Source organism: Mesoplodon densirostris, chromosome X, assembly GCF_025265405.1.
Source record: "Mesoplodon densirostris isolate mMesDen1 chromosome X, mMesDen1 primary haplotype, whole genome shotgun sequence".
NCBI lineage: Eukaryota > Metazoa > Chordata > Mammalia > Artiodactyla > Ziphiidae > Mesoplodon > Mesoplodon densirostris.
The window spans coordinates 136407906-136434771 of record NC_082681.1 but is presented as its reverse complement, the minus strand read 5'-3'; the positions used below and the strand labels follow the sequence as shown (position 1 = coordinate 136434771).

At 48.9% G+C, this 26866-nt stretch overlaps 1 protein-coding gene across 3 annotated transcripts; it reads left to right on the top strand.

The window, feature by feature from the left end:
- On the top strand, nt 1–25044 carry XG (Xg glycoprotein (Xg blood group)). 3 transcript variants are annotated; one of them, XM_060087386.1, is made up of 9 exons: nt 1–237; nt 9295–9336; nt 11913–11936; nt 13051–13113; nt 16091–16153; nt 17288–17329; nt 18476–18511; nt 20748–20864; nt 23940–25044. In XM_060087386.1, exons 1-9 carry the CDS (start codon nt 177–179, stop codon nt 23954–23956), a joined length of 465 nt encoding a protein of 154 aa, XP_059943369.1. In that variant the 5' UTR covers nt 1–176; the 3' UTR covers nt 23957–25044. The 3 variants fall into 3 exon arrangements, with proteins under 3 accessions (XP_059943369.1, XP_059943371.1, XP_059943370.1); XM_060087388.1 differs by lacking the exon at nt 1–237 and adding an exon at nt 4298–4363; XM_060087387.1 differs by lacking the exon at nt 1–237 and adding an exon at nt 6563–6607.
- Nucleotides 25045–26866: the final 1822 nt, after the last annotated feature.

The following is a 26866-nucleotide window of genomic DNA, read 5'->3' as shown; positions in this document are numbered from 1 at the left end:
CCAGCCCTTCGGATGCTGGCAGAGGCACTCAAGTTTGGTTCATCCTTTCTGCTTGGAGACATTGCCTGTTTCCCTTGCAAACTGAGAAGCAGAAGTCAGCACATCCGTCCAGCAAGGGTGGGGTGGCCAGATAGCCCAGTGCGCACACTGAAGGCTCACCTGAACAGAAGCCGAGGATGCAGCCCTGGTGGGGCCTCTTCTACCTCACGTTCCTGTGTTTTCTGATGCACATCCGAGGTAAGGAAGGGTTTCTTCTGGGGAGAGCTGTGTGGGTGTGCATTTCTATCTGGCTGCTTTAAAAAAAAAAAAACTGCCCCAAACCACTTCCACTCAGGAAATGGCTCTAACGTGCCAGATTGTAGAAAAACAAAAAACAGAAAACAATAGACCAAGTATGATGGCTTTGAGGGGAGAAAAATGGGCTGGGTACCAACTCGGGATCTGGGAATTGGATCCAGAAGTGTGGGATGTGGAGTCACAGCTCTTAGAAGCGAACTGTTTTTGGTGTCTGCTTTTGATCTCTGTGTGTCACACATGGAAAAAAGTGACCCGTGTTCCTGGGGCGTGTTGGGAGTTTTCAATTCCTTGTTTTCGATTTAAAATATCAGTGCTGCGTTTCTGTATGGGGACAATGGAACGGAGACACAGCTTGGTTTTGTGGGACCAATCACCCAAGATTGGGTTTGCTGGAAGCGCAGCCTCCGTTCAGGTGTTTAGACGTTTCTCATCAATGTCACCCCTCCTGTTGGCAAATTAAAAGCATCTGAATTGTTTACGCCCCAAACTTCAATACAGGCTCTTCTGGTGAAGCCAGGATTTTGGTTTGTCAGAGAGCAGAGGTGGGGAGGGACCTAGTTGGGGAACTATAATTTACCCATGACATGTAGGATTTAATAGCAATTAAATAAGCTCCTTTGGTCCTTTGAATTTTAGGAGAGGGAGGCCCAGGCGGGATTTAAGAGTGAGAAGTGTTGTAGGTTAGGAATTTAAAGGATTTTGTTTGGATGGCATTCTTGTGGCATTTCCTGTTTACCCTGTTTGAGGATGGTTGTTTAGGGGCAGATGTGGTTTTGTGAGACATCCTGGCACCCAGAGCCCAGGATCTTCCCCGAAACCCTTCCAGGATTCCTTGCTGTCTGCACATCTTGCCCCCCGGCACGTGGGTCACGCAGAAACGCAGTCCAGGCGCTTCTGTTTGCAGGGAGATGTTAGTCCGTGAACTGACACCAGAGCTGAAGGAAGAGCAAAAGGGCAGAGCTCTGACTCTACACAGACCCGCCCAGAAACCAAGACAGCAAAACCTGTATGAGCATTTATTCCTGCTGCTGTGCACACAGTAGGAACTGTGGGTTTACCTGCGGGCTCAGGCAACTCAGCCTCCTACCAGGCACGGTCGGTTGGCTCCTTTGGGGATCATGGGATGTCGGATTCCTTCAGCTCCTCATGTGAAGTTGATCCAACTGGCATCTCCTTGGAATGTTTTGGGGCTTCACCCATGGGGGTCAAGGTTCAAGGCCACCTTCTCTCCTGCCTGTGGGAAGAAGCAGACAGGGGTTCTTCTATGACTCCCCCCATCACTGAGGCTGTGATACCCGTGGAGGGTGAGGACCTCCTGGACCTTGGGGGTTCAGTCAACTGGAGGGTGAAAAGAGGATCTCCATCCCCTGAAACTGAGGATGATTCCTGTTTGCATCTTGAACTTCTAAAGTGGGGTCCCCAGACCAGTGGCACCAACATCCCCTGGGAGGTAGTGAGATATGATGTTTCAGAGTCACCCAGACCTGCTGACCTCGATTCTGCCTGGAGCCAGATTCCAGGCTGATTTGAATGCCCTTGGGGGTCTGAGAGGCGCTGCGACAGAAGCTCTGAGGCTGAGGGGACAGCTGTGGGGTGGACCAGCGCGCCGTGAGTGGCCTGTCTTCAAACGGCTGTGCTGAAGACCCTCTCCTTTTCACCCCCTGGGTGACTGTCTCTGCCCCATCCCACTCCCCCAGGCTGTCGGAAGGTGCCTCCGCGATGGTTGAGAATCTCCTGTGGGTTTGAGTCTGTTACAGGATGACCTGTGTCCCCCGCAAATTCATATGTTCAAGTCCTATCCCCCAGGACCTCAGAATGGGACTGTGCTTGGAGATGGGGGTCTTTAAAAAGGTGATGAAGGGAAGATGAGGGGGAGGGGGAGGGGCAAGATAGGGGGAGGGGCTTAAGAGTTACAAACTAGTACGTATAAAATAAGTTCCAAGGAATTCCCAGGTGGTCCAGTGGTTAGGACTCAACTCTCTCACTGCCGAGGGCCCGGGTTCCATCCATGACCAGAGAACTAAGATCCCACAAGCCACGCAGCCAAAAAAAAAAACAAAAAACAAAAAATCCCAACTCCTAAAATAAGTCACAAGGATATATTGTACAGCCCAGGGAGTATAGTCACTATTTTATAATAACTATAAAAGGGGTATAACCTTTAAACGTTGTGAATCTCTATGTTGTACACCTGAAATGTATGTAATATTGTACATTAGCTATACTTCAATTTGAAAAAGAAGACTTAAACAAATTAAAAAATTTGTAAAATAAAATGAGGTCACTAGGGTGGGTCCTGATCCCATAAGATGGGTGTCCTTATACAAAGAGGAGATTAGGGACACACAGAGGGACGACCCCGTGAGGACACAGGGAGGAGACGGCCGTCTACACACCCAGGAGAGAGGCCTCAGGAGGGACCAGCCCTGCCGACGCCTGGGATCTCAGATTCCAGCCTCCAGGACGGGGAGACATACATGTCAGTTGTTTCATCTGCCCAGTTGGTGGTATTCTGTTATGGGACCCCCCAAAAAAGATAAAAGTTCTTATCCTGCAAAGGGAGGTCCCTGGACCTACAACCGCAGTACCTTTAGGAGCTGGTAAGAAATGCCACCTCCTGAAGCAACCTAGACCTGACATAGTAGTGTCTGTGTGTCACCCGTGTCCCAAGGGATCCCTGTGCACATGTCACTCTGGGAAGGCTGGTTTAGGACACGCCATCCGACGCCGCTTCCTCAGATGGCCTGCAGCGTTTTCCCCAAGTCTCCATTTCGTGACGCATGTCTTGCCTTTTGGGGCAGATAATCATTCCTTACTGCTTTGTGACCAAATACCTCTCCTCCTGGGGACTCTGTGCATTGGTACAGAGGGCTTCCGTCTGCAATGGGCTAGAAGGGCCCTTTGGGACGTCAGGAACCCAGACAACTGGTAGACATTTTGGGGCGAAACTGGGCTGCTATCAGGGGCTGAGGTCATGGAGGAGCTGTGTGGAGTGTCAGTCACCAAGTATCTGGATATTCACGTCGAGCTGTGCAGGGTGAGAACCCAGCTCTCTTTAAGAATATTTGCTGTCCTGCAGGAAACCGAAATGTCAGGAGAAACTAGAGACTGGAATGGACTTGGTGACACAGCTGTTCCAGGAGCAGGAGGTGGAAACCTGCCGGCGATGCACCAAGACCCACTGGGAACAATTCCCCACTTGGACGCATCCCTTCCTTTTCTCCCTTGTAAATCTGAACCGCTAATCTAGGCAGATGCTTTCTTTTCTCTACTCCATGAATCTCAGCGTCCTGGGAAAGAGCTGCTGTAATATGCTTTCTGTACATATTTTTTTTTTAAATTGAAGTATGGTACTTTTATTTTATTTTTTTATTTACTTATGTATGTATATTTATTTATTTATTTTTGGCTGCATTGGGTCTTAGATGTGGCACACGGGATCTTTGCGGTGACGCCCGGGCTTCCCTCTAGTTCGCGGGCTTGTCTCTAGTTGTGGCCTGCAGGTTCCAGAGCGCGTGGGCTCCATAGTTTCCGGCATGCAGGCTCTAGTTGAGGCCTGCGGGCTCAGTAGTTGCAGCGCACGGGCTTAGCTGCCTCGCCGCATTGGGATCTTAGTTCCCAGACCGGGGATCAAACCCGCGTCCCCTGCATTGGAAGGCGGATTCTTTACCACTGGACCACCAGGGAAGTCCCCTGAAGTATAGTATTTTTAAAGACAATTGAGCCAGAGTCAAAAGGGGCACCTTCAATTTGCCTGAAGCAAGTCGGGATTTGTTCCCTGGGAGTCCTGCTTCAGCTGGGTGAAATCTCTCAAGGACAAGAGAGTCCTACAGACTATGGCATGCAAAGTGGCTTAATCTGTGACCGCTGATTCCCGGAAGGACTGGTTTAAATTAACCCACGCTTCAGATGAAGCCTGTAAATTCCTATGGAAAGCAATTGTCTTGAAGCGCAGCCCTTCCCGAAGGGGACACAGATACAAGGACACTGGCTGGAATAATAAAATCTAAGATCCTGCCTGCCTGTGAGGGGTGGCATTCTTATCCCCTGATGGACCCACTCAAAGGTAATTAAATTCAGCACCTATAAATTCTGCTGCTAACGGCTGTAATTGGTGCCAGGGCTTTAGATAGTAATCAGTTTCCCCCCCTCTTCTCAGAGCTAGCCTGGGGCTGGTTTTCTCCTTCAGAGGGAATAATTCAGGGGTTAGTGGGAACTTGGACGTGTGGTCACTGCCGTGGAGGCGTGGTGGGTTTTTTCTAGTGCGTGGTGTCATCCTCATGATTATTCCAACAGCTCTGCCCTTTGCAAAAATGCCCTTTGTCCTGTAGGCTTGTGGGTCTGAGAAGTTCAGAGAAGCAAACTCTGATACAAAGCATCTTAGAATCTTGTTGGGGGAGAATTTGACTGGGGAGGGAGGGGATTGGTTACTAGAGATAACGAAAGAATTCCTGCAAGTGCCACTCAGGTGGTTTCGTCTCAAAATCCGTCCTAAATAGCTTTTTTTTTGGAGGGTAGGGGGTCTTGGGTATGATGCTAAGACCTCCCACCCAGCAGCATGAGTCATTTTAGACCCCCATCTCCAGGATGTCAGCAATGGGTGACCAGCATTATGATCCCAGAACCCACGCGGCTGCTTTCCCCTCGGTGTTTACAGATCCCAGAACATGTGGGATTGATTAGAAACCGCCGAGCCAGCTAAACTAAGCAGATCAGAAACACGTCTTATGTTCCCAGCCCCGTCTTAGGCTCTGAGTGGAAAAAAAAAAAAGCTAGTGGAAGTAATTGCCCTGGGGAGCTGCATCCCCCCTGCCCCCCAGCTCCACCGAGATGGAGCCTCTGAATCAGCATCGTCCACCTGAGTGATGCGCCTGGCAGGGCTGCACCCGGTGGGGCTACGATTTGAAAGCACATGGGGAGGGTCTTGGCTGCAGCCCCTCTGGAGAGCAGAGGGCGTCGGATGCACGCCACCCTGGCCTGCGGGACTGGATCGTCGCCAAGCCGAGGGTAGGGGAGCGCCTCATACTGGGTGCGGTCCGCCGGCTTTGTGCGTGAGTCACGCTCACGGGCCTCCCAGTAGCGCCACAACTAGGGACAGCTGCCTCCACGACCTCTCCTCGTCAGAAGCATCTCCAAACGGAAGGAGGCTGCTGGAAAGAGAAGGGGACACAGAATGGGGTTAGGGCAGGGTGGAGGGACGTGGCTGTTCTCAAAGCCCCAGAGGGCGCTCCCTGGCTTCCGGCTGCAAGCAGGCCAGCTGGCGAGGCTACCACATCCCCAGAGCAGAACCCCCAAGGCTGACGCTGATTCCTGTCCCTCAGCCCCCGGACAATGACCCAGAGCAGAGAGTGGCCAGCTTGTTCCCCAAAAGAGGACCTGGCAGAAGCTGGCGGGACACAGACCCTGGCCAAAGAGAGGGACGATGGGGACAGATGCGGGACCTCCCTGTGTCAGAGACGGCTCTCCGGGGTTTGGCCTCTAAACACACTGAGCCCCGGCCTCCAGTCCGGACCGTGAGGCTGCCGGTGGGTTTGCTCTGACCTCAGCTCTTCTGCTGTCCAGTGCCTGGGCTGGTCCCAGCTCCGGAAACCCCTGCCTGGGGGTGTCCACACACCGGGGTCCCAGTTCCCTTGACAAGCAGCCCCAGAAGCTGCCCCCATGGCATCCAAGCGGGACCAGGCCAAGGGCTTCCCTGACCCCAGGCTGGACGGGTCAAAACGACCTCCAGGCAGACTCGAGGAGTCTAGGAGGCCCAGGGTCTAGGAAAACGGTGTCCCTCCGCTTCCCTCCAGCCCCCTTCCAGGCACAGGGGCTGGGACTGGGGCTCCTGGAGGGTCTGGGTGCAAAACCTGACGTTGCCCTTAAGCTCCTGGAAACTCAGGCCCCTCGGCTGGGACAAGTGCATGGTCGTAACACTGACGTCCCCTCGTGGGCAGAAGAGGGATGCTCGGGTGACCTGCAGATGCTTGCAGTGGGACTTGGTACATAGTAGGTGCTCATAGACAGCTAAGCATCCTAATAGGCCCCCAGCGACGTTTTCAAGGCAGGTCTGGTGCAGGGCAGCAGGGGGCGCAGGGTGGTGCCTCCAGGCCTGTCTGCACGTGGCAGCCGTCAGAGCCGAGGCCCTGGACAGCAAAGTGACGGGCGGTGAGCAGTCCGAGAGCCTGCCGGCCAGAGCGACAAAGGGGGGAACAGGTCATGGGGCCCTGAGAGCAGTGTCTTTGCCTGAAGAAACCCTGCCCTGTACAGATTTAGGATTTCACACTGAGATGCTTGAGCACATGGATGGACCTTGAACACAAGATGCTCGGTGAGAGAAGCCAGACCCAGAAGGGCACACCGTGTGTGAGTCCATTGTTAGGAAACGTCCAGAACAGGCCAGTCCACAGAGGCAGAGGGTGGGTCTGGGGTGTCAGGGGCTGGGCAGGGGGGATAGGGAGTGAGTCTTAATGCAGATGGGGTCTCTTTTGGGGGATGAACGTGTTCTGGAACCAGAGAGAAGTGGTGGTTGCATAGCATTCATTAGAAACATACTAAATGCCGCTGGATTGCGTGCTCTAAACGGGTGAATTGTATAATCTATGGATTCTGTGTCAACAAAGCTCTTTGAAAAAGCTCTTTTTTATCAGCCAAAGATGAGATACAAATTGGTCAGGAGCTCAGAGGTTTTCTGATCAGGCGGCGAAGGTGGTGGGTGGGATGTGTGTGGGAAGAAGCCCTTAAACTGGCAGGAGAGGAACCCTCAGCTCGTTAAAAAGGTTTTGTGGGGTTTTTTTGAGATAAAATTCACACGCATAAGAGTCATCCTGTGAACTCTTTGAAGGTGAATAGTGCAGACATTTTTGTTTAGCACATTCACAATTCTGTGCAGCCATCACCACCATCGAATGCCAGAGTGCTCTTATCACCCCCGTAAGGAGCCCCGTACCCGTGAGCAGTCGGTGCCAGTCCCCCGACTCACTTGTTATCCACCCGAGCTTCTCCGAGTTGAGCTTGTAAGAAAACTGAAATCCAGCCTCCGCTTCTCTCCAGACCCTAGACTTCCTCATAGTATTTTTAGCAAGTCTGAAACTCGCATGCCAACAAAATTTCGGAGCCCCTGAGCACTGGGAGGGAGCCGGGGTTGAAATGTTTGTGAAATGCTTGCAGGGGTGTCACGGAGAGGCGGGGACAGCGTGTTTCTGGGCCTCAGTCCAAGATGCATTCTGCTTAGCCATAAAGGAGAATATCCACAGTTCCAGCCACAGAGCCGCCACCGTACCGCATCTCCCGAAGGCATCCCCTGAGCTGTAAACCGGGGTCAGAGTGTTTCCTGGTGTGTAAACCACTATCTTCCACACGGCTCACGTGTCACCTGCTCCAGGCAGACCCCCAGGTTGGCTCACACAAGATGTGCAATTGCCCCCGCTGCCTTGTGGTCCCCGCTGCACCCTGGCCCCACCTTCAGGGATATTCACGGGTCTCTCTCCCCTAAAGAACCAGGAAGCAGGGCTACTGTCATTAAGATCCCGTCCCCACTGGGGAACAGTGTGCCTGGATCAGAGTTGCAGTTCGTAAATGTTTGCAGAATGCACGGGTTCTCGGGCTTTCCAAGACGTCTATGTGTTTTGCTCGAGGCAGCTGAGATCCTAGGAGCATCTCCCTCCTCTTTAAGACAGGGATACCAGGGACTTCTCTGGTGGCGCAGTGGTTGAGACTCCGCCTGCCAATGCAAGGGACACGGGTTCGAGCCCTGGTCCGGGAAGATCCCACGTGCCGCGGAGCAACGAAGCCCGTGCGCCACAGCTACTGAGCCCACGTGCCACAACTACTGAGTCCACGCACATAGAGCCTGTGCTCTGCAACAAGAGAAGCCGCTGCAATGAGAAGCCCACGCACTGCAGCGAAGAGTAGCCCCCACTCGCTGCAGCTAGAGAAAAGTCCGCACGCAACAACAAAGACCCAATGCAGGGCTTCCCTGGTGGCGCAGTGGTTGAGAGTCTGCCTGCCGATGCAGGGGACACGGGTTCGTGCCCCGAAAAGACCCAATGCAGCCAAAAAAATTTTTTTTAAATTATTTTAATTAAAAAAAAAAGATGGGGATGCCATTTGCAGCAACATGGATGGATCTAGAGATGATCATACTAAGTGAAATAAGTCAGACAGAGAAAGACAAATACCATATGGTGTCACTTATATGTGGAATGTAAAAAATAATACAAATGAACTTATTTACACAACAGAAACAGACTCACAGACATAGCAAACAAACTTATGGTTACCAAAGGGGAAAGCGGGGAGAGAATAAATTAGGAGTTTGGAATTAGCAGATGTCAACTATTGTATATAAAATAGATAATTAGCAAGGACCTACTGTACAGCACAGGGAACTGCATTCAATATCTTGTAATAACCCATAAGGGAAAAGAATCTGAAAAATATATATATGTATAACTGAATCACTTTCGCATACAGCAGAAACTAACACAACATTGTAGCTTAAATATACTTCAATATTGGCTTCCTGGTGGCGCAGTGGTTGAGAGTCCGCCTGCCAATGCAGGGGACACGGGTTCGTGCCCCGGTCCGGGAAGATCCCACATGCCGCGGAGTGGCTGGGCCCGTGAGCCATGGCCGCTGACCCTGAGCGTCCGGAGCCTGTGCTCCGCAACGGGAGAGGCCACAGCAGTGAGAGGCCCGCATACTGCAAAAAAAAAAAAAAAAAAAGTTCAATAAAAAAAAAAAGACAGGGGGTGCTGTCATCTTCCTTTGGAGGCGTCTTTGGTGAGGGGCACAGCCTGCCAGGAAAGCTGAGATGTTGGTTTGACAAACACACTACAGGAGAGGTGGAGAGAGATGGGGGGACTTTGGTCTTCCGCTGACCTCACAGTGGGTGGTGGGCTTGACCTTTGCACCAGGGGGATGTCTGGGCAGATGGGGCCAAGGGGGTGGAGACAGGTGTCAGGGGCCCTGATGGTCCCATCGCGGTGTGACCTACTGCCCTATGTCTCCCCACAGGTCAAGGTGACTTTGATTTGGCCGATGCTCTCGAGGACCCCGGTAAGTGCCTGTCTTTCTCTCGGAGATGCTGTGCTTCGCAGCCTGTGTCAGCTCTGTGGTGCCTCGGGGTTGGGGTGGCGGGGATTCCGAATTCCCGGGAGATGGACCTTCACATCCGGCCTTAGCTGTGGGGCTCGGTCTTATGTCTTGGTAGGTCTGGGCTCCCCAAGCCAGGGGTCCGCGCATACGCTGGAGGGTTTTCCTTCTCTTAAAGGTGGTTCACCTCTACTCGCGGGGCATCTATGACTTGGAAGACCCCCCTACACCCCACCTGTGTGTGGCCACTATCCTTGAGGTCAGCTTCACCTTCTTGCCAGCTGGAAAGCTGACTGTACATCTCCTGGGCCCAGGAGGAAGGTCTGGATTAAGGCCCACAGTCAAGCTGGGTGGCAGGAGTGTTCAGACCTGGGGCACTTGGGGAAGAAGGAAAGGTTGTGACCTGCAGGCACAGTGGGAAGAAAGATCGATGCTTGTCTACTCAGAAAAATCAGCTTCTTCTGTCATCAGGACAACCCCAGGTCACTCATCGCACATCAATTACGGTGGATTTTCCGAGAAGTAAAGAAGGGACGTGATCACCAAACCCACTCAACTTAAAAAAGGAGGACAACCAGGGCTTCCCTGGTGGCGCAGTGGTTGGGAGTCTGCCTGCCGATGCAGGGGACACCAGTTCGTGCCCCGGTCCGGGAAGATCCCACGTGCCGCAGAGCGGCTGGGCCCGTGAGCCATGGCCGCTGAGCCTGCGCGTCCGGAGCCTGTGCTCCGCGGCGGGAGAGGCCACAGCAGTGAGAGGCCCGCGTACCGCAAAAAAAAAAAAAAAAAAAGAAACTTGAGAACCAGGGGACAGGGTGACCTCCAATACCAACCTGTCACCACTTCTCCACAATTTCCTAGAGATTATGAGCCAGGGGGCGACACTTAGTACTCTGTTCTCTCAAAGGAGCTGCTTTTTAAAATGAAAATACACCTTAGGAATAATAAAATTTTAACAATCTTTCTTCTCTAGAGAATGGCATTTTGCAAGATATTCATTATCTAAGTTTTTACATTTCTGGTATGTTGGAAGTTTTACTATGTATTATTTTGTAATCAGAAAAATTGCAGACATGTAAGAAATAGAAAGAACAAAATAATGGATGAAGAAAAAAAGAAAAAGGATGACAACAAGTGATGCAAGACCTGCTCCCTCCCCAATTTTCCCCACTAACTGAGGCTTTTGCTAGTGGTAACCATGACGTCAGAGCACCAGACAAACCTAACGATGCAGGTCAAGGCTGACACACTGCTTCCCCCATCAGACTGCAATGGTGAAGGGCTCAGTCCTCCCCAGAGTGGACGGGCTGCGAGGTCAGGGTTATAGGAGGGCCAGTGGTTGCAGCCACACTGCGGGGCATTGGGAGGTACCCCCCCAAATTCAGCCTGGGTGGTCGGCACGGGGTCTGGGATGGATAAAGAAGGAGCACGCCCAGGGTAGGGCACACGCAGCTGAGAGCTGTGGTGCAGAATCATCAGAGGCGTTTTATCGATTAAAAAACATCATCAACCTGTGAACTGGCAATTCCTCTCCTAGGAAGAAAGGGAAGGATTGAAAGGAGAGACTCAGACACATACATGTTTATAGCGGCGTAATTCATCAAAGCCAAAAGGCAGAAGCCACCCAAATGTCCATGGACGGATGGATGGATAAACAGCCTGGGGTCCATGCACACAGTGGACAATGACTCAGCCATGAAAAGAAGTGGAGCTCTGACCCAGGCTACCACGTGGATGGACCTTGAACCCACGATGCTCAGTGAGAGAGGGCTTTCTGCCGAGAGGAAGGACCCTGTCCACTGTGCATCTGGCAGTTCCAACCTCCCTTACCCTTGTCAGGTGCCACCCCTCTGAGCACCTTCCCCAAACCTCTTCCTCCTGCCCCTGTCTGCCCACCCACACTGCACCCCCAGACTCACTGAGCCTGGCAGACAGGTACTCTGCACCTGATGCCCCGTCCATGAGTGCTGACCTCAGGGAACCGAAACCACCTGGGAAGCTGTGGACCACCGCGTTTACACACCCCCGGCAACAACAGGCACTCCGCAAACTTTTGTCACGTGAAGAAACACGTGCAAGAAAGTGAGAGAAGCATTGTCCTGGAATTGGGGGAAGCTTCTCTCCAGATCTGCCTCTGCTCTGCAGGCATGTAGTCACCTTGCACGTTTGTGTGGCACCAGCTCTGCGCCCCCCTGCCCTGGATGCTCTTGGTCTGTCGGTCATCCTGCTGGCGTCCGAAATCTCACTACCTCACCTCCTGCAAGGCTCAGATGAAACTTACTTCCTAAGGAGCTGAGCTGACCACCTCAGGAAAGCTTTGCTCCCCCAGCGGGACCTCTGCACAGCTCCCATGGAGACTGGGGGGCATGGGTTTTAAGGATGCTTTTGTCCCGCCCCCAATACAGAGTGGAATTTGTGTTCATATCATGTCTGTGTTAGTGCCTTGAAATTCTCACTGTTTATTAGGGCATTAACGATTCTTCCTTTGAGCTGCACGTAAATCCTCGATGCGTATTGAATGTATGTTCTCTCTTTGTCCTTAGAGCCCACCAAGAAGTCGAGTTCAGGTGAGTGACTACCTGGCTGCACAGAAATGAGTCTGTGCCCCGGAGATGAGGTTTTTGAAGGTGTTTCCAGGGATGTGGAGTGTGTGAAAGAGAGGCAGATGTTTAAAGCAAAGCCTAGTCCTTGGGGAACTGGAAATCAAAATCACAGTGAGACATCATTCCTACTAGGACTGCTAGAATCAAACTATGGGCGATACCAAGTGTCGGTGAGGGTGTGGAGACGCTGGAGCCTTCGTGCGTTGCTGGTGGGGCTAGAAAATGGTGCAGCCCCAGCGGAAAACAGTCTGGCAGCTGCTCAGAAAGCTACGTATAGAATTTCCCTATGATGCAACAGTTCTACTCCTGGGTATAGACCCATATGAACTGAAAACAAGGATTTCAACAGAAACACACACACTTAGGTTGATCGTGTATAATTCCTACATTAGTCCAGGAGAGAAAAATTAAGAATAAAGTTGATGAAAAGAATAATAAAGTTGATTGAATGAAGAATAAACTTGATAAACTGAACAGAGAAAAATGAAGAATAAGCTTGATTAAATGAAGAATAAAATAAACTTGATTGAATGAAGAATCAAGTAAACTTGATTAACTAAGTAGAGGTCCAGAAATGTTAAAAAAGAAAAGAAAGGAAAAAAGATAAAATAGTAGGGATAACGTAACATTAATTACTGTAGCTGTAAAATGATTTAATGACTATGTTAAAAGACAGGGCTTAAAATCAGTTACATGCTATTAAACAAAGTGAAAGTAAATGTTTGGGTAAAGATTTGGAGGCAGATACTAACCAGAGGAAAATGGCATCATGTAGCAATGTCAGACAAAATAATCTTCAAGGAATAAACAGTTTTTTGTTTTGTTTTGTTTTGTTTGCATACAATGTAAAGGCTAAACAGTTACTTTTGTAACTGTGTGTATGCAGTTTTTTCTTTAAGTTCTACATTCTGAGGTTTTACTTCTAGCGGCTAAGTGATTTTTAGCGGCTCGATGGTGATCTGTAAGTCTGTGAGCGGCAACTGTGAATAAAATATAAGATCTAGATCTTATTTTATAGGCTGCTACTGATGGAAGGACATTCTTCTCTTCTAAACATGCAGTGTTGTCTTCCCCACAGATATCTACCCAAAGCTGACGCCTCCCTACCAGCCACAGCCTGGAAATCCGGACAACAGTGGAAGTAAGAATGTTCATTCATTTCAAAACAAGTTTGATGAAAGGTGCCTCTTTTTTTTTTTTTTTTAACTATGAGTTTTCATCTGGCTGCTTCTGAAGTAAGAACCAACTCAGCTTTTGCGGGGGCGGGGGGGAGCAGTTTGCATTATTTTCTTTCCACGTTGCTCAGACCCTTGGAGAATACTGAGCATTTTGGGACGTTGTGCATTATTGTGCTGGAATTTTAATCAGGCTGGAGGACGAGTCTTTTTCTAGCTGTTTCCGTGGTTCCTAATAACTTGCCATGCACTGTGCGTTTTAGGTCATTTATCTTCAGTTTCTCCTTTGTTTTAAAAACTGGGCAGACACTGTGCCTATAGATCACTGAAAAAAAAAGGGGGGGGGCAGGAGGGGGATAATATGAGCCAATAGCCCATAAAGTCCTCAGCAATTCAAAAACCCTAAAGACCTAAAAGCTGACCAGGCAGAGGTGACCAATGAAACTGGTCAAGTTGACAGCTTGTGGAAGCTTCCTGGAAGCTTGGTGTGGCCTTGAGACGGGTGGAGATTCATCTCCTCTGCGGTGCTGATGGCCCCGGTGAGGGAGATGTCACGAAACGTAAGACGTAAGGTTCTACGAGGCTGTTACCTAATTGCAAAGCAACCCAGGCCACTAACTGCGTTAGTTAATGGACGCTTACGTTACTACTTTGTCATGCTTGATACCGAAACTTGGCCTCTGTACACCGGTGCCAAATTGAATCTCAGAGACAGAGTTTCAGGTGAAGTAGAAAAGAGTAGCTTCGTTGCTTTGCCTGGCAAAGGGGGACACAGCGGGCTCCTGCCCTCAAAACTGTGTCCCTACCTGGGGTGGGATTCGGTGAGGAGTTTTATAGCAATGGTTCAAAGGGTGGGGCTGCTGAGAAGGACCACGGTACCTGCAGGGCCTGCACTCCTTCAATGTAGACATCACCTGGGCTCAGGTGGTCTCCTGAGGGGCTTCTATGCTTCTCAGAGGTTATCAAACTGTGGCCTTCTCTTTGGAATGAAGAATGCTTTATCAAGTAGTGAACACCGTCCGTTTGTTGGGGGTTTCAATATCTGCCAAACAGTATTGTCATGTGTATCTCTTGAGGGGAAACCAGAACCCTTCCCCAAGGCTGCACTGTTGTTTCCTAACGGCTCCTCTCTTGTATCTGCATCCCCTCTCTTCCCTGATTAGCATCTGTCTGAACCTGCCCGTTGGAACTCAGGGAAGGTCACGGGGGCTAAAGGAAGCCTACTTCCTGTAATCAAGAAACGGGGGACACAGAAAGGCTTTTGTGCCCAGGAGTTCCACAGGGCCCTGCTCGGTTTCATCGCCCCCCCCTTTTTTTCCCCTCCAATTTTAACATCCCAGCTCCATGGATTCCTTTCTTGTAAAAATTCTTCCCAACCTTTTCAACAAACTATTGTCCGATGGAGCACTGTTATTCTACAAGGTGCCAATGGAAATACCTCCTGGGGAGTGTTTCTTGCTACAGTCTATTTGGGGATCTTGGGTTAAACGTATTCCCATGGGCTTCCCTCCTACATATGGGGTCCAGAGAGTGTTTGATGCTGGCCATCCTGTAAGATGAGTCACCAGGCCCAGGGTGACTCATCCACCCCAGGGCAGGGCGTGGGTAACAAGCCTCAGGCTTGGGAGGGGTCCCTCTGTGACTCAGGGTTCCAGCAGCTGACACATTCCAAATTAGAGGAAGGTTGCTTTCTGGCCTTTGTTTTCAAGCTCTGCTAAAACCCAGTGGGGAGATGCCTTTAAAATGGTGCCCACCAATATTGAATTTATATTTGATATGAGTGATACGGCTTTTGGTATCAGCCTGACTGTCCCTTAGAAGCTAGTTCTGCTGATGGTTTATTGTTTATTGGGGAACACGTCTTGATTAAGAGGTTTTGGAACACTGATCAGACTCAGTGAATATGCTTTCTGCCTAACCCATTTGGAATGATTCATAATGAAATGATAAAACATGTAAAAATAGGGACGCAGGAAACTCAACACACACAGCAAACGAAGAGGGGAAAGAACTTGATTAGAACTTAAGTATGGAAACAGCGATACAGGAGTAGAATCTCTCCTTAAATTTCATGCTTGCCCCCGGCTCACCCAGTTCCTGTATGTGTCTCTTTTTTTTTTTTTTTTTGCGGTACGCGGGCCTCTCACTGTTGTGGCCCCTCCCATTGTGGAGCACAGGGTCCGGACGCGCAGGCTCAGCGGCCATGGCTCACGGGCCCAGCCGCTCCGCGGCATATGGGATCCTCCCAGACCGGGGCACAAACCCGTATCCCCTGCATCGGCAGGCGGACTCTCAACCACTGCGCCACCAGGGAGGCCCTGTATGTGTCTCTTGATAAGAAAGGTGAGTCATTGAAGGTAGTGGTGAGCAGTCCCTTGAATACAGGGCATTCTGGAACATTCTGCTGTGCAAGAAAGGCCCTGCAGGTGGAATGGGAGACCCTGGCAGAGACAGTGTTTTGTGCCAAGGCTCTGGGGCAGGAAGCTTGGGCTAATTTTGAAGGACAGATTAAGGGCATTTGTGATAAAAGTTAAGATTAACTCCAGTGAGGGAATGTACACACGCACAGCAGGAAGGGTAACACGTCCTCAAAAATGTGAGATGCTTTTGTCCTAATATTAATGATGGGTTTTTGCAAACAACCTGATGTTTGAGATAACTCTAAACATTGGAACATTCACAGGGCAGCGTCTGCCAGATTCATTTCAGGCATCTGTGACCTTCTTGCTTTCAGAACCAAAGGAGGAGGTTCTGGGCACCGAGATCAACATGGTTTTTAAAGATTTGGAGATTCTGAGTACCAGAGGTTCTGTGAAAGCAATAAACAGCAAATATAAATAAGCCGGAATGTCATGTTGTATTTCGGCCTTTTGTATTGTGTGAATGGTTCACTGCGGGACGATGTCATTCTTCTCCTAACGTCACCTTGGTGTTGTCCAACAGATATCTATCCAAGGCCAAAGCCACTGCCACGTCCCCAGCCTGGCAATTCTGACAATGTTGCAGGTGAGTCCAGAGTGTTGAGACGCCTTCTGGAAGCATTGGGAAGGTTGCAGCGGACCATCTTGGAACTCTGTCCTCGGGCGGTGAAATACGAGTTGGCGTTTGAACTCTGCCGCGGTTCTTTAACAAGGAGTCCACCTGCTCTTAGCAATCCCTCTGTTGATGGAGGAGGCATTTTGTTTTGTTTTGTTTGGGGCTGAAAGAATGCAATGCGCCCCAAAGACATCTTACGTCACTATGGAGGAAGGGGATGATCTTTGTCCTTGGTTGCTCTGTTTTGGGTGTTCCGTTGAGTTTTACTTCCCTTCTCAAGAGCCGTGTGGGGCCACGTTGCCTGTTCTTATAAGGACACCAGTCCTATGGGATCAGGACCCCCCTAATGACCCCATGTTACTTTAATCATCTCCTTAAACACCCCATGTCCAAATCCAGCCCCATCCTGAGGTGTTTGGGACCAAGACGTCAACATATTAATTTTATGGGGACACAATTCAGCCCATCACAGCTTGTGTCCACTTGGAAGAGGCCTTTATTAAACGACCTCTCAATATTTAAATCATACCCACATAGACTATTTCGCTTCAAAATGAGCCACCTTCGCACCAAGCATTTTGCTTTCATCTCAGATCTGTCTTTAAAAATTGCACTCCAGGGACTTCCCTGGCAGTCCAGTGGTTAGGATTCCGCGCTCCCAGTGCAGGGGGCACAGGTTCAATCCCTGGTCAGGGAACTAAGATTCCGCAAGCGGTCAAAAAAGAAAATGCTGTCCGGACACAAGAAGGTGTAGAGAAATCTCCTTTATTCCTTACTAGCTGAGATGGCTGTTTGTTGTCTGCGTTTCTGTGGGAGATGCTTCCCTGGTCTCGGGGGCTGGGGTTTTCCCCGGTTGCCCTGGGAAGCAGGTTCGGACCTGCTGTCAGACCCACTGGATTTGCAGGGTGAGCACAGAGCTGTCTCTGTGTGCTCAGGGGATGCCCTGGGGTGACCTTGTCCCTACCACTGTCTTGGGGAGAGGCAGGTGGGGTCTTTGCGGGATGTCACAGCCTCTACTTCAGGATCTTGGCTTTCTCGTTGGCACTTCCTTTGGAGAGGTCACCGGGATTTCCTTCCTCTTCACATGGCCTTTCTGTCCTGCAGGGGGAGGACGCTACAGACCCAGCGACCATGGGAGTAATTATGGTAAAGGAGTTCTTCCTTTAAAGCTGCATGAGGAGAAATTCTCCTTCTGAAGAACTAAACCCCGTGTGGGCACCGCTGGGCAGCGTGTCCTATGGGTCCTGCATGGAAGCTCCCTGACCACCTGGGTTGCTAATATGTGTCCTCACCGGTCACCAAACCTGGGGAGGGCTTTGCCTGGGCTGCACATTGAAATCCTGTCAAGAATTAGAGGCCTGCTTACACGTGTTACTGTGCTTGCACATGTGTGTATGCACATGTGCACACCTGTGCATGCATGCATGTGCATGTGCACGTGGCTGGGCGCACACATGGATGCCTGTGTTTATACATGTGGATATATGTTCACATGTGAACATCTGCACCTGTGTATTGTGTCCATGCATGCATGCGTATGCATTTGAAATACACGTGCATGTGTGTGCACTATGTGCATGTACATAAGGGTGGATGTGTGCATGTGTATATAGGAGTGTGGCTCTTGTGTGTTCACATGTACACATGTGGATGTGTACCATGCACATTTGTGTGGAGACATGCATATATGTGTCTGTGCCCATGTCCACATGGGCACAATGCATGTGATGCCTGTGTGCATGGCTGCATGTGTGTATGTGTGTGTTGGGTGCCTATGTGTGTATGGGTGTGCACATATATACACGTGGACACGTGCTTGTGTGTCACACGTGTGCTCATCCGTGAGTATGTGTGCTTGTGTGTCGCACATGTGCGCATCCATGAGTATGTGTGCTTGTGTGTCACACATGTGTGCATCCATGAGTATGTGTGCTTGTGTGTCACACGTGTGTGCATCCGTGAGTATGTGCGCTTGTGTGTGGCATGTGTATATTTGGGGTGTGTGCTGCATGTGTGTGCACATACGTGTGGTATTCCCTGAGCCATGAGGTGAGAGCCACGCCCCCTCCACCTCCATTGGTCCCGCTTCCCACTTAGCTGTAATGCCTGCATCTCCCCTTCCTAGCTCTCTCTGTCCCCACCTGCCCGCTGGGAGGTCAGCTCCGTGAGAGCAGAGGTTTGGTCTGCTCTGCTCGTGGCCACGTCCCTATCATCTTCATGGCACTGGCAGCAGAAGGCAGCCCGACCAGCTCTTCTGAATAAATGAATGACCGTGTGCTTGTCCCCTTCCAGGTGGAGATGGCCATTCCTCATACGGCAACCCACAAGGTAACACACAGGGACGGGGCACCCCACCTTTCCCAGGAGCGAGCTCTCCACATCACTGTGGGATGAAGTGGGGTACACGTGTAATTATTTCAACCTGAGGGTGTTCAGGGAGCACCTCCTGTTCCCATGCTCATCTGGAAGCTCCTGAACACACATGTCTGTCCTTCAGGGAGGGGTTCATCTTGTGGGGGTCAGAGAAGGAGGGCGAGGACTGTCCTCAGGCTGGAAGATGCCTCAGAGCCCTGAGAGCCCGGCTGGGGTTCGTGGACCTGCCACTGGGCCACCAATGGTGTCCCTTTCATTGACCACTACTGACCGGTAGCCAAAATGGAGAGGAGAGGGGAAGTCATGGCATCCAGCCAAGGAGAATGCCCAGAGGGCACTGCCAGCCCCATCACAGGTCCAGCAGTGGAGGCTGGAGTCTGGATGGTGGGCTTTTGTTGTTTGTCACTGGGTGGATGGGGTCCAGCCTCTTGGTGATCTGGCATTTAGGTGGAGGGTGACAGTGAATCCGCCCAGCTGACCCCAAGGCTTTGGGAAGAAGAAAGGTATTGAGGTGTCTTTCCAACCTTAAGACCCTGTCCCCATGCAGAGTCTCAGTACTGCTATTTTCTGGGTGTATGGGCATTCTGGGGAAGTCCATGGATGCTTTTCTTCTCGTGGGCAGGAGGTGGGGCAGGAGGGGTGCATCTCAGGGCAAGAATCCAGGTCTGACACATGGTTTGATGGGGTCCACGGCAGGACAGAGGGACTCATCCTAGACTGGGGCAGAATGGAGGTGGGTAAGGATGCTCCTTGAGGGGACCATCTCCAAGGCCGGGTCTAAAGGATGAGTGAGAGGCAGCCAGGACAGGAGAGGTAGGTGCTGTGCTAGGTCCCGCTGGGTACACCCCCGGGAACAACAGTAGTTTATGGGGCCAGGGTGTGGAGTGTGATGGGCAGGGGCCAACACTGGTGACTGGCCAGGCGACCCCATGGGCACGTCTGCACTTTATACATGCTTCACGGGAAAAAGCCTGCCCCTATTTATACCTATGTGATGCATGGATCAGAGGGCCCGCGACGGTCAGGGAGATCAGTGTTGAGACCCACTTAGTTCTCAGACTAAAGAGGATGTTGTAGAGACAGTGCACATGGGGATAAGAGGTCAGCCTGGAGGACCATTTGGTAGTCACCATTGATATCACGTGGTTGATTTGTATGGGATGGCAGAGAGGAAAGAGGTGTATCAGTTAGCAGTGCTATGTAACAAAAGAGCCCCAAACATAGTGATTTTAAACAACCACCATTGATTATGATTATGTGAGTTGCAACTGGGCTAAAACCAGCCCACATCCGTCCAAGAGGCCAGGCCAGGCTGGGCCACAAGGCAGCCAGACATGGTACCAGAGAATAAAGAGAAGCATGACCAGGATAAGAAGCATCACAGCTTCATGTCTGCCGGTTCTATTGGCTGAAGACCCAATTCTGAGGATGATGACCTGGACACCCCCCCACCTCCCATGCCACCAAGCCACATGGTAGAGGGTGTGGATGGGGGGTTGTGAGCCCTGGAGAGCGGGGTCCAGCAGGGGACAGGGTAAGACAGCACAAGGGAGGGATAGATCCCTGGGCACCATGGTAACGCTCTTCCAAGCATCATGGGAGTCACATCCACGGCGTGGCCACTCATCCGTCACCTGTGACACGCCGGGCACTTGCCTGGATCTGATGTAGGACATGGGTGGTTATTTTAGACGGAAGCAACGATTTGTTCTTCTGGGGAAATGTTGATTTTTGTCACATCAAGGTTCCATACCTTGGATTTTGTGCAGGACAACCTAAGCTTCCCTTAAAGCTTTGATGTTTGCTATATGGTTGTGTTCAGAGCCCCAGCATGATTTGAGGATTGGGCTATCAGGCACTTTTTGGTTAAAAAAATTTTTTTTGCATGAGTGAACATTCTATGTCCCCAAAGCTACAGATTCATCCAAATTCACAAATACATGAAAAAACATATCAAGCCTACCTTCTGCGCAAAAGTGTTGGATGCCCCAGTCCGATAAGACTGGTTGGTAAGCTCCCCTCGGGTGAAAGCAGAATCACTTCCTCGGGCTTCTTGTGTGAATTCCATCATCTTCCCGTGAATAGGACGGTGGGGAGGGCCAGGGGTGTGATTGCAGAGTTATTTACAATCAGCGGTGTTCTGGCTGGCTGTGTTTTTCACAGACTATCTTGCTTTTCTGGATTCCCGCAGGCAACAGGATAGCAAAAATCATGTCTCCTATCGTGTGCGGGGTGCTGGTGACCCTGGTGGGGGCAATGGCCAGCTATTTCCAGTACAACAGGAGGAAGAATTGTTGCAGGACAAACGGCAAGTATCCCTCCCAATTTTATCTTCCCTAACTGTAAAGCCTGATAAATACATGAATAAATGTAACAAAACAGAAGCAGACTCACAGATACAGAGAACAAACTAGTGGTTCCCAGTGGGGAGAGGTAAGTGGGAAGCAGGGAGGAGCAAGATGGGGCAAAGAGATTAAGAGGAACAAACTTCTGTGTATAAAATAGATAAGCAACAAGGATATGTTGTACAGCACAGGGAATAGAGCCAATATTTTATAATAACTTTAATGGAATACAATCTATAAAAATGTTGACTTGCTATGTTGCATGCATGAAACTGATATAATATTGTACATCGACTATAGTTCACTTAAAAATTATTTTAATAAAATAACAGCCAGGCTTCCCTGGTGGTGCAGTGATTGAGAGTCCGCCTGCCAATGCAGGGGACACGGGTTCGTGCCCCGGTCCGGGAAGATCCCACATGCCACGGAGCGGCTGGGCCCGTGAGCCATGGCCGCTGAGCCTGCGCGTCCGGAGCCTGTGCTCTGCAATGGGAGAGGCCACAACAGTGAGAGGCCCGCGTACCACAAAAAAAAAATAAATAAATAAATAAAATAACAGCCAAAACAACTTACATCCAATAAACACACTGGCACATCTTCACACGAATCATATGTATCTAGGAAATTTGTTCTTAAAATGAAAAATGTTTCATTTTATTTAGAATTTATTACTTTTCAAAAAGTCCTTAAAGTAGTTTTGTTTTGTTTTGTTTTGTTTTTAATATAGGCCTTTAGAGCTGATTTGAAACCACACCTAAATGATGGCTTTTAAGATCTCTTCTTATTATACATTTTTTAAAATTGAAGTATATTTGCTGTACAATATTATATGTTACAGGTGTACAATATAGTGTTTCACAAGTTTTAAGAGTTATACTCCATTTACAGGTATTACGGAATATTGGCTATATTATGTTATCAAATTCTTTGACAAATATATGTTAGTTAATTTATTTAACTTATGATGAAAGGCTAAATCCTCTTGAATACAATCTATCAAAAAGTTCATGCAAAATACATACTTTGATTTCGTGAGTAAAAGGTTTTCTGTCTGCTTTTGTTTAATAAGGCAATGTGTTTAAAAATATTGCAGATAGAGTTGAAAGCAGTCACCCGCAATGCATCCGTGGGAGCTGTGTTCAAGTGTCACACTCAATAAATGATAGCATATTTTGAATTAAAAAATACTCTCTGGGGTCCTTCGCTGGTAATGTTATTTCTGATAAAGTCCAGTGTAGACCCCCTTGCATAATGAAGGGCTTTTAAAGCTGGGATTTTATTACGGACACACGGCGGACCTGAGAAATGCTTTCGAAAAGATGCTTACACTTTTATTAATTTTTTAAGGTTTTCTCATCTTAAGATTTGGTTTTACTGCCACAGACCCTACATAAGTAACTTGCTTTTGTTTTCAGTGAACTTTTAATCACAAGGGAGTCAGGAAAGATATTTGGGTGGAATCTGCAGTTTTTAGACCCTTCTCCCCAAAGAAAACCACAGAAGGACTAAATGGCAAACCTTTCTGTCGAAAGGTGCACAGACCCCAGGGAAATGGGTTGGGGCCAGGGCTGGGGGCGTGCTGGGACTTTCTGCTTCACCTTTGGGTCCAGGCTTCCGGGTTTGAAGAATAACACGCCCAAGGACGGGTGGGTAGCCGTCCTTGGGAGCAGACATCCTGTCTGCTGATCCATGAATGCCCTAAAGACATCGCTAAAGGGAAGATGGGGGTGGGTGGAGAGGGCGATGCTTTATTGCAGAAACAACAGCTCAGATGTTAACTCGGGGTCTCCCAAGGTTTGGTCCTGAGACCAACCATGTCTGAATCTGTCTGTGTTTTGCCAGGGGCCCTCCACCTCCAGGAAGGAAGCTATAAAACAGAAGCCTATTCCAGGAGTATTTTTTTAAGGATTTGGGCAAAATCCTCAAAATCCCGAAACCTGCCCTTGGCCTCCCTCTGCTGGTGGGTGGGGGGTACTGAGCAACCCCCTGGCCGGGGCGAGCCTTGGTGTACATAACCCCGGACCCTGAAAGTTTGGGGGGAGGGGGACAAACAGTTTATGAAGAACAGCGTTACTTTCTGGGCACCATGCCTTATCATTACAGAGACACTGTGCATTAATTTCGCTTGCATCTTTGGTCAAACTCTGTAAGCACTTGTGACCCTGGGAGCTCAGGGCTGAAAGTGGGCAAGGAAAGTGAGGTATCATCTCAGACACAAGTGTAAGGGGGTGGGGGGAGCCCCAACAAGCAAAGTCACCAAGATAAATACTATTTTAGTGCCATATTTTTTAAAAAAACAACAAACTGGCACACTACAGCCTGCAGGCTTGCTGCCTGTTTATGTCAATAAAGTTTTACTGCAGCTAGAGGCAAGTGAGGCGTCATATACAAATGCAAGACGGGATCCCACGTCTATTTCACATTTTGATACTATGCTCACGGTGGGCTTTTCTGGGCATTCATTACGATTTTTTAAAAAAGACACTGCATTCAAGAATTACAACATAGGGCCTCCCTGGTGGCGCAGTGGTTAAGAGTCCGCCTGCCGATGCAGGGGATACGGGTTCGTGCCCCGGTCTGGGAGGATCCCATATGTCGCGGAGCGGCTGGGCCCGTGAGCCATGGCCGCTGGGCCTGCGCATCCGGAGCCTGTGCTCCGCAACGGGAGAGGCCACAACAGTGAGAGGCCCGCATACCGCAAAAAGAAAAGAAAAAAAAAAAGAATTACAACATATCCTGAGTTTTCTGGCGCCTGCTACAACTTGGTGTCCACTCACCTCCCCCTAGTTGAATTTCTGAAGCAGGAGCAGTTTTTATTCTGTTTTGGATCATGTCTTTCCCGTTTATCTGAGGCGGAAGCCCATTTTGGTTAAAGCAGTGTCCTGTCTTGAAGCTCCCTCCTGCCTTTTTTGGGGACTACATAAAATACACGTCAAATAGAAAGCAGTAAAAAAGATACCAGTGCTTTAAGATCAATCCGTAGAGTTTTTTTCTTTTTTTCCTGGCTATGACATCTTGCATCCAATCTTTCCTTACAGAACCAGAAAACATCTGAGGCCCTCAAAATCCACCCTTTGCTTTGAGAAAAGCTCCACCCAGACAAGAACCGCCTTCATCACTCCTGTGCAAAGTTCCTTTCCTTCTTGGCTTAAGCAGCTGCCCTGAAGGGTTTTCTCTCCTGTTTGCAGTAGACGTGCTCCCTAACCAAGAATTCCTAATTCCTCAGACACATCGATCATGATAAGGTAGACAGCTGGACCTTGGGTTGTAAAAAGATTGCTTGATCTGTTGGTTCCATCGTGAATCTGGACAGAGATTCCAGCTCTGGAATGAGCTCGGAAACTACCTCCTGGTGTGACCTCAGGCCATCGACGTGGTCACAGAGCACAGGGGCAGCAGAATGGCACCAGGGTCTTGGGCGGGAATGCCATCAGCTTCTAAAAGATGGAGACTGCTGTTTGGGTTTCCAACAGGCTCGGGTAAGAAGCTTGACTGATGCTGTAAGTTCCTTAGTTATGTCAGGAATCCAGACCCGTTCATCACCACCCGTGAATCGGGAATGAGTGATTTCCAACCCTAACGGCAGAATTTGAACATTATTTCAGCTCACAAAAGTATTGTCACCTGCACAGGATGAGGCTGCATTGGGGAAATTTAAGTGCAAAATCGCTGATGTGTTGTCTTGTGATTCTAATGACTTTTCTGTAAAGGGAGAAGATGTGTATATATATTCTGTAAAAATAGAAATATGTTTTACTTAAGGGGAGTTAAGCCTTAGAGCTGCGGAAATTTCATTTTTTTCCAATATATTATTCTTAGGTCTATAGTCTTAAAAATCTTTGAAACAACCTGCACAACAATTTCAAAATTCAGTAAACAAAAGAGGAAGTATTGGATAGTAGTTTTCACTAAATTTACTAATGAAAATTTCCCAAAACAGAGGCGGTCCTCCAATTCATATATCCCCAAGAATCTTGTAAAATTAGAGTCTCCTGACACTGTGAAAGCCCATAGTCATTTTATATTAATTAACTCAGTTAAACCGAGCTCCATTTTGTTTATTTTTACAAATAAACATTTTCTATGACACAAATGAACTTAACTATGAAACAGAAAGAGACTCACAGACATAGAGAACAGACTTGTGGTTGCTAAGGGGGAGGGGGGTGGGGGAGGGATGGAGTGGGAGTTTGGGTTTAGCAGATGCAAACTATTGTACATGGGATGGATAAACAGCAAGGTCCTACTGCAGAGCACAGGGAACTCTATTCAATATCCTGTGATAAACCATCATGGAAAAGAATATGAAAAAGAATATTAAAAAAAGAAGAAATGACACAAAAACCTTAAAAAAGTTAATTATATAACATTAAAAAAATAAATTAATTGAAAGAAATAAACATTTTCAATTTGGCAAACAGAGAATGATTTATTAGATCATCAAGCCAATGTTAAATCTATCAGTCAAAGAGTAGCAATCTAGAAAGTGAAAAAAATAACTGATGTTCTGATTAGAAACACCAAGTGCTAGTTTGAGTAACAGGAATGTCAATGACATATACATATGTTCTATTTTAGTACGAAGACATGAAAAAAACCAAGCTTTTAAGATACATTAAATATTTTACACATGTACACATACATATGGGTGTCATTGACAGTAAATTGTTTGTAAAGATATAACTAATTCCAAGGTTGACTGGGCAGGTATAGTGTATTGTAGTCGCCACCATGCACCCTCCAGGGTCAAAGTAGTAACTATAGAATTCAGGAGATTTACAAAAGAAGTCTCCCCCAGAGTGCTCAATTACTTGTCGGGCCATTGTAAATTTGTGAAATGGCTTTAAAATTAGTTCAGCATTTTTTAAAATCACGGTTAAAAAAAATGGGTAATCATCAATACCTTGCAAATTGCTATAGCCCCTGCACACTAGGGAATCAGAGATTCCCATTGGATGTCCCATGGAAAAAGTCACCATCTGCTATGGTGTTTTTAATGTAAATGTTAGTCTTGGTGGGGTTATTCGCTGCCTACTCTGCTTTCTTTAGAAATCCAATGTCTTCTAACACAAGTTCTGTCTGAGTCTGTTCGTGAAAGGCTCGTGAGATTTCCTGGGAAAGAGAGAGAGGGTCAAGGTGTCCATGGGCCAGCCCCATCCTGTGAGCCCTTATTTGCCAGTCAGACCCATAAGGGATTAGAATTAGCTTGTCTGGTTTCACACCATGGACTATTCTAGTTCCTGACACTGAAGGGCTTCGGGGATGTGGCTTGGCCTCCTTCCCAGTCCCATCTTCCTAACAGAGGCATGTCCTCCGCAGTTTCCAAATATAAATGCAGTGCACAACTGTGCCTTGCAGCTATCTCCCTCCTCATCCTGGCCATCCACCTCTTCTCACACTGGCATGCGTCCAACATAACTGCTCCTCTATGAATAGCTGGGGATGCATAAATGGTCTGTGGAAGCACAGACGACGTCCCAAACTCCCCTCAACTGAAAATAAAAACAGTACTTGGACCCGACAAACATGGAACATTTTGCCCCTGGGGTGGAGGGCTGAGGGCAAAATCTGACACGCCGTAGACCAAAGAGGGGAGTTAGTTAGGGAGATGGGACCATTGCAGTCCCAGCCCTTTCCCCCACCCCGCGCATTCCCTCACCCACCCCCTCTGCCCAAACTTTTGTTCTCTATCTTGTATCCACTGCCCACATCTTATGCAGTATAACTTTTTATTGTTTATTGCCTGGCTTTTCCCCCTCCCCCACCCCGCCCCCAGAAGGTACATCTATAAAAGCATGGGTGTGTCCATAACTACTAGAGCAGTGACTGGCATGCAGTAGGTGCTCAATAACTATTTATTCAGTCAACACTTGGAAGAATGAATGAATCTGTCTCAGCTCAGGCTCCCATAATAGAACACCACAGACTGCGGGGATTCAACAACAGACGTTTGTTTTTCGCGGTT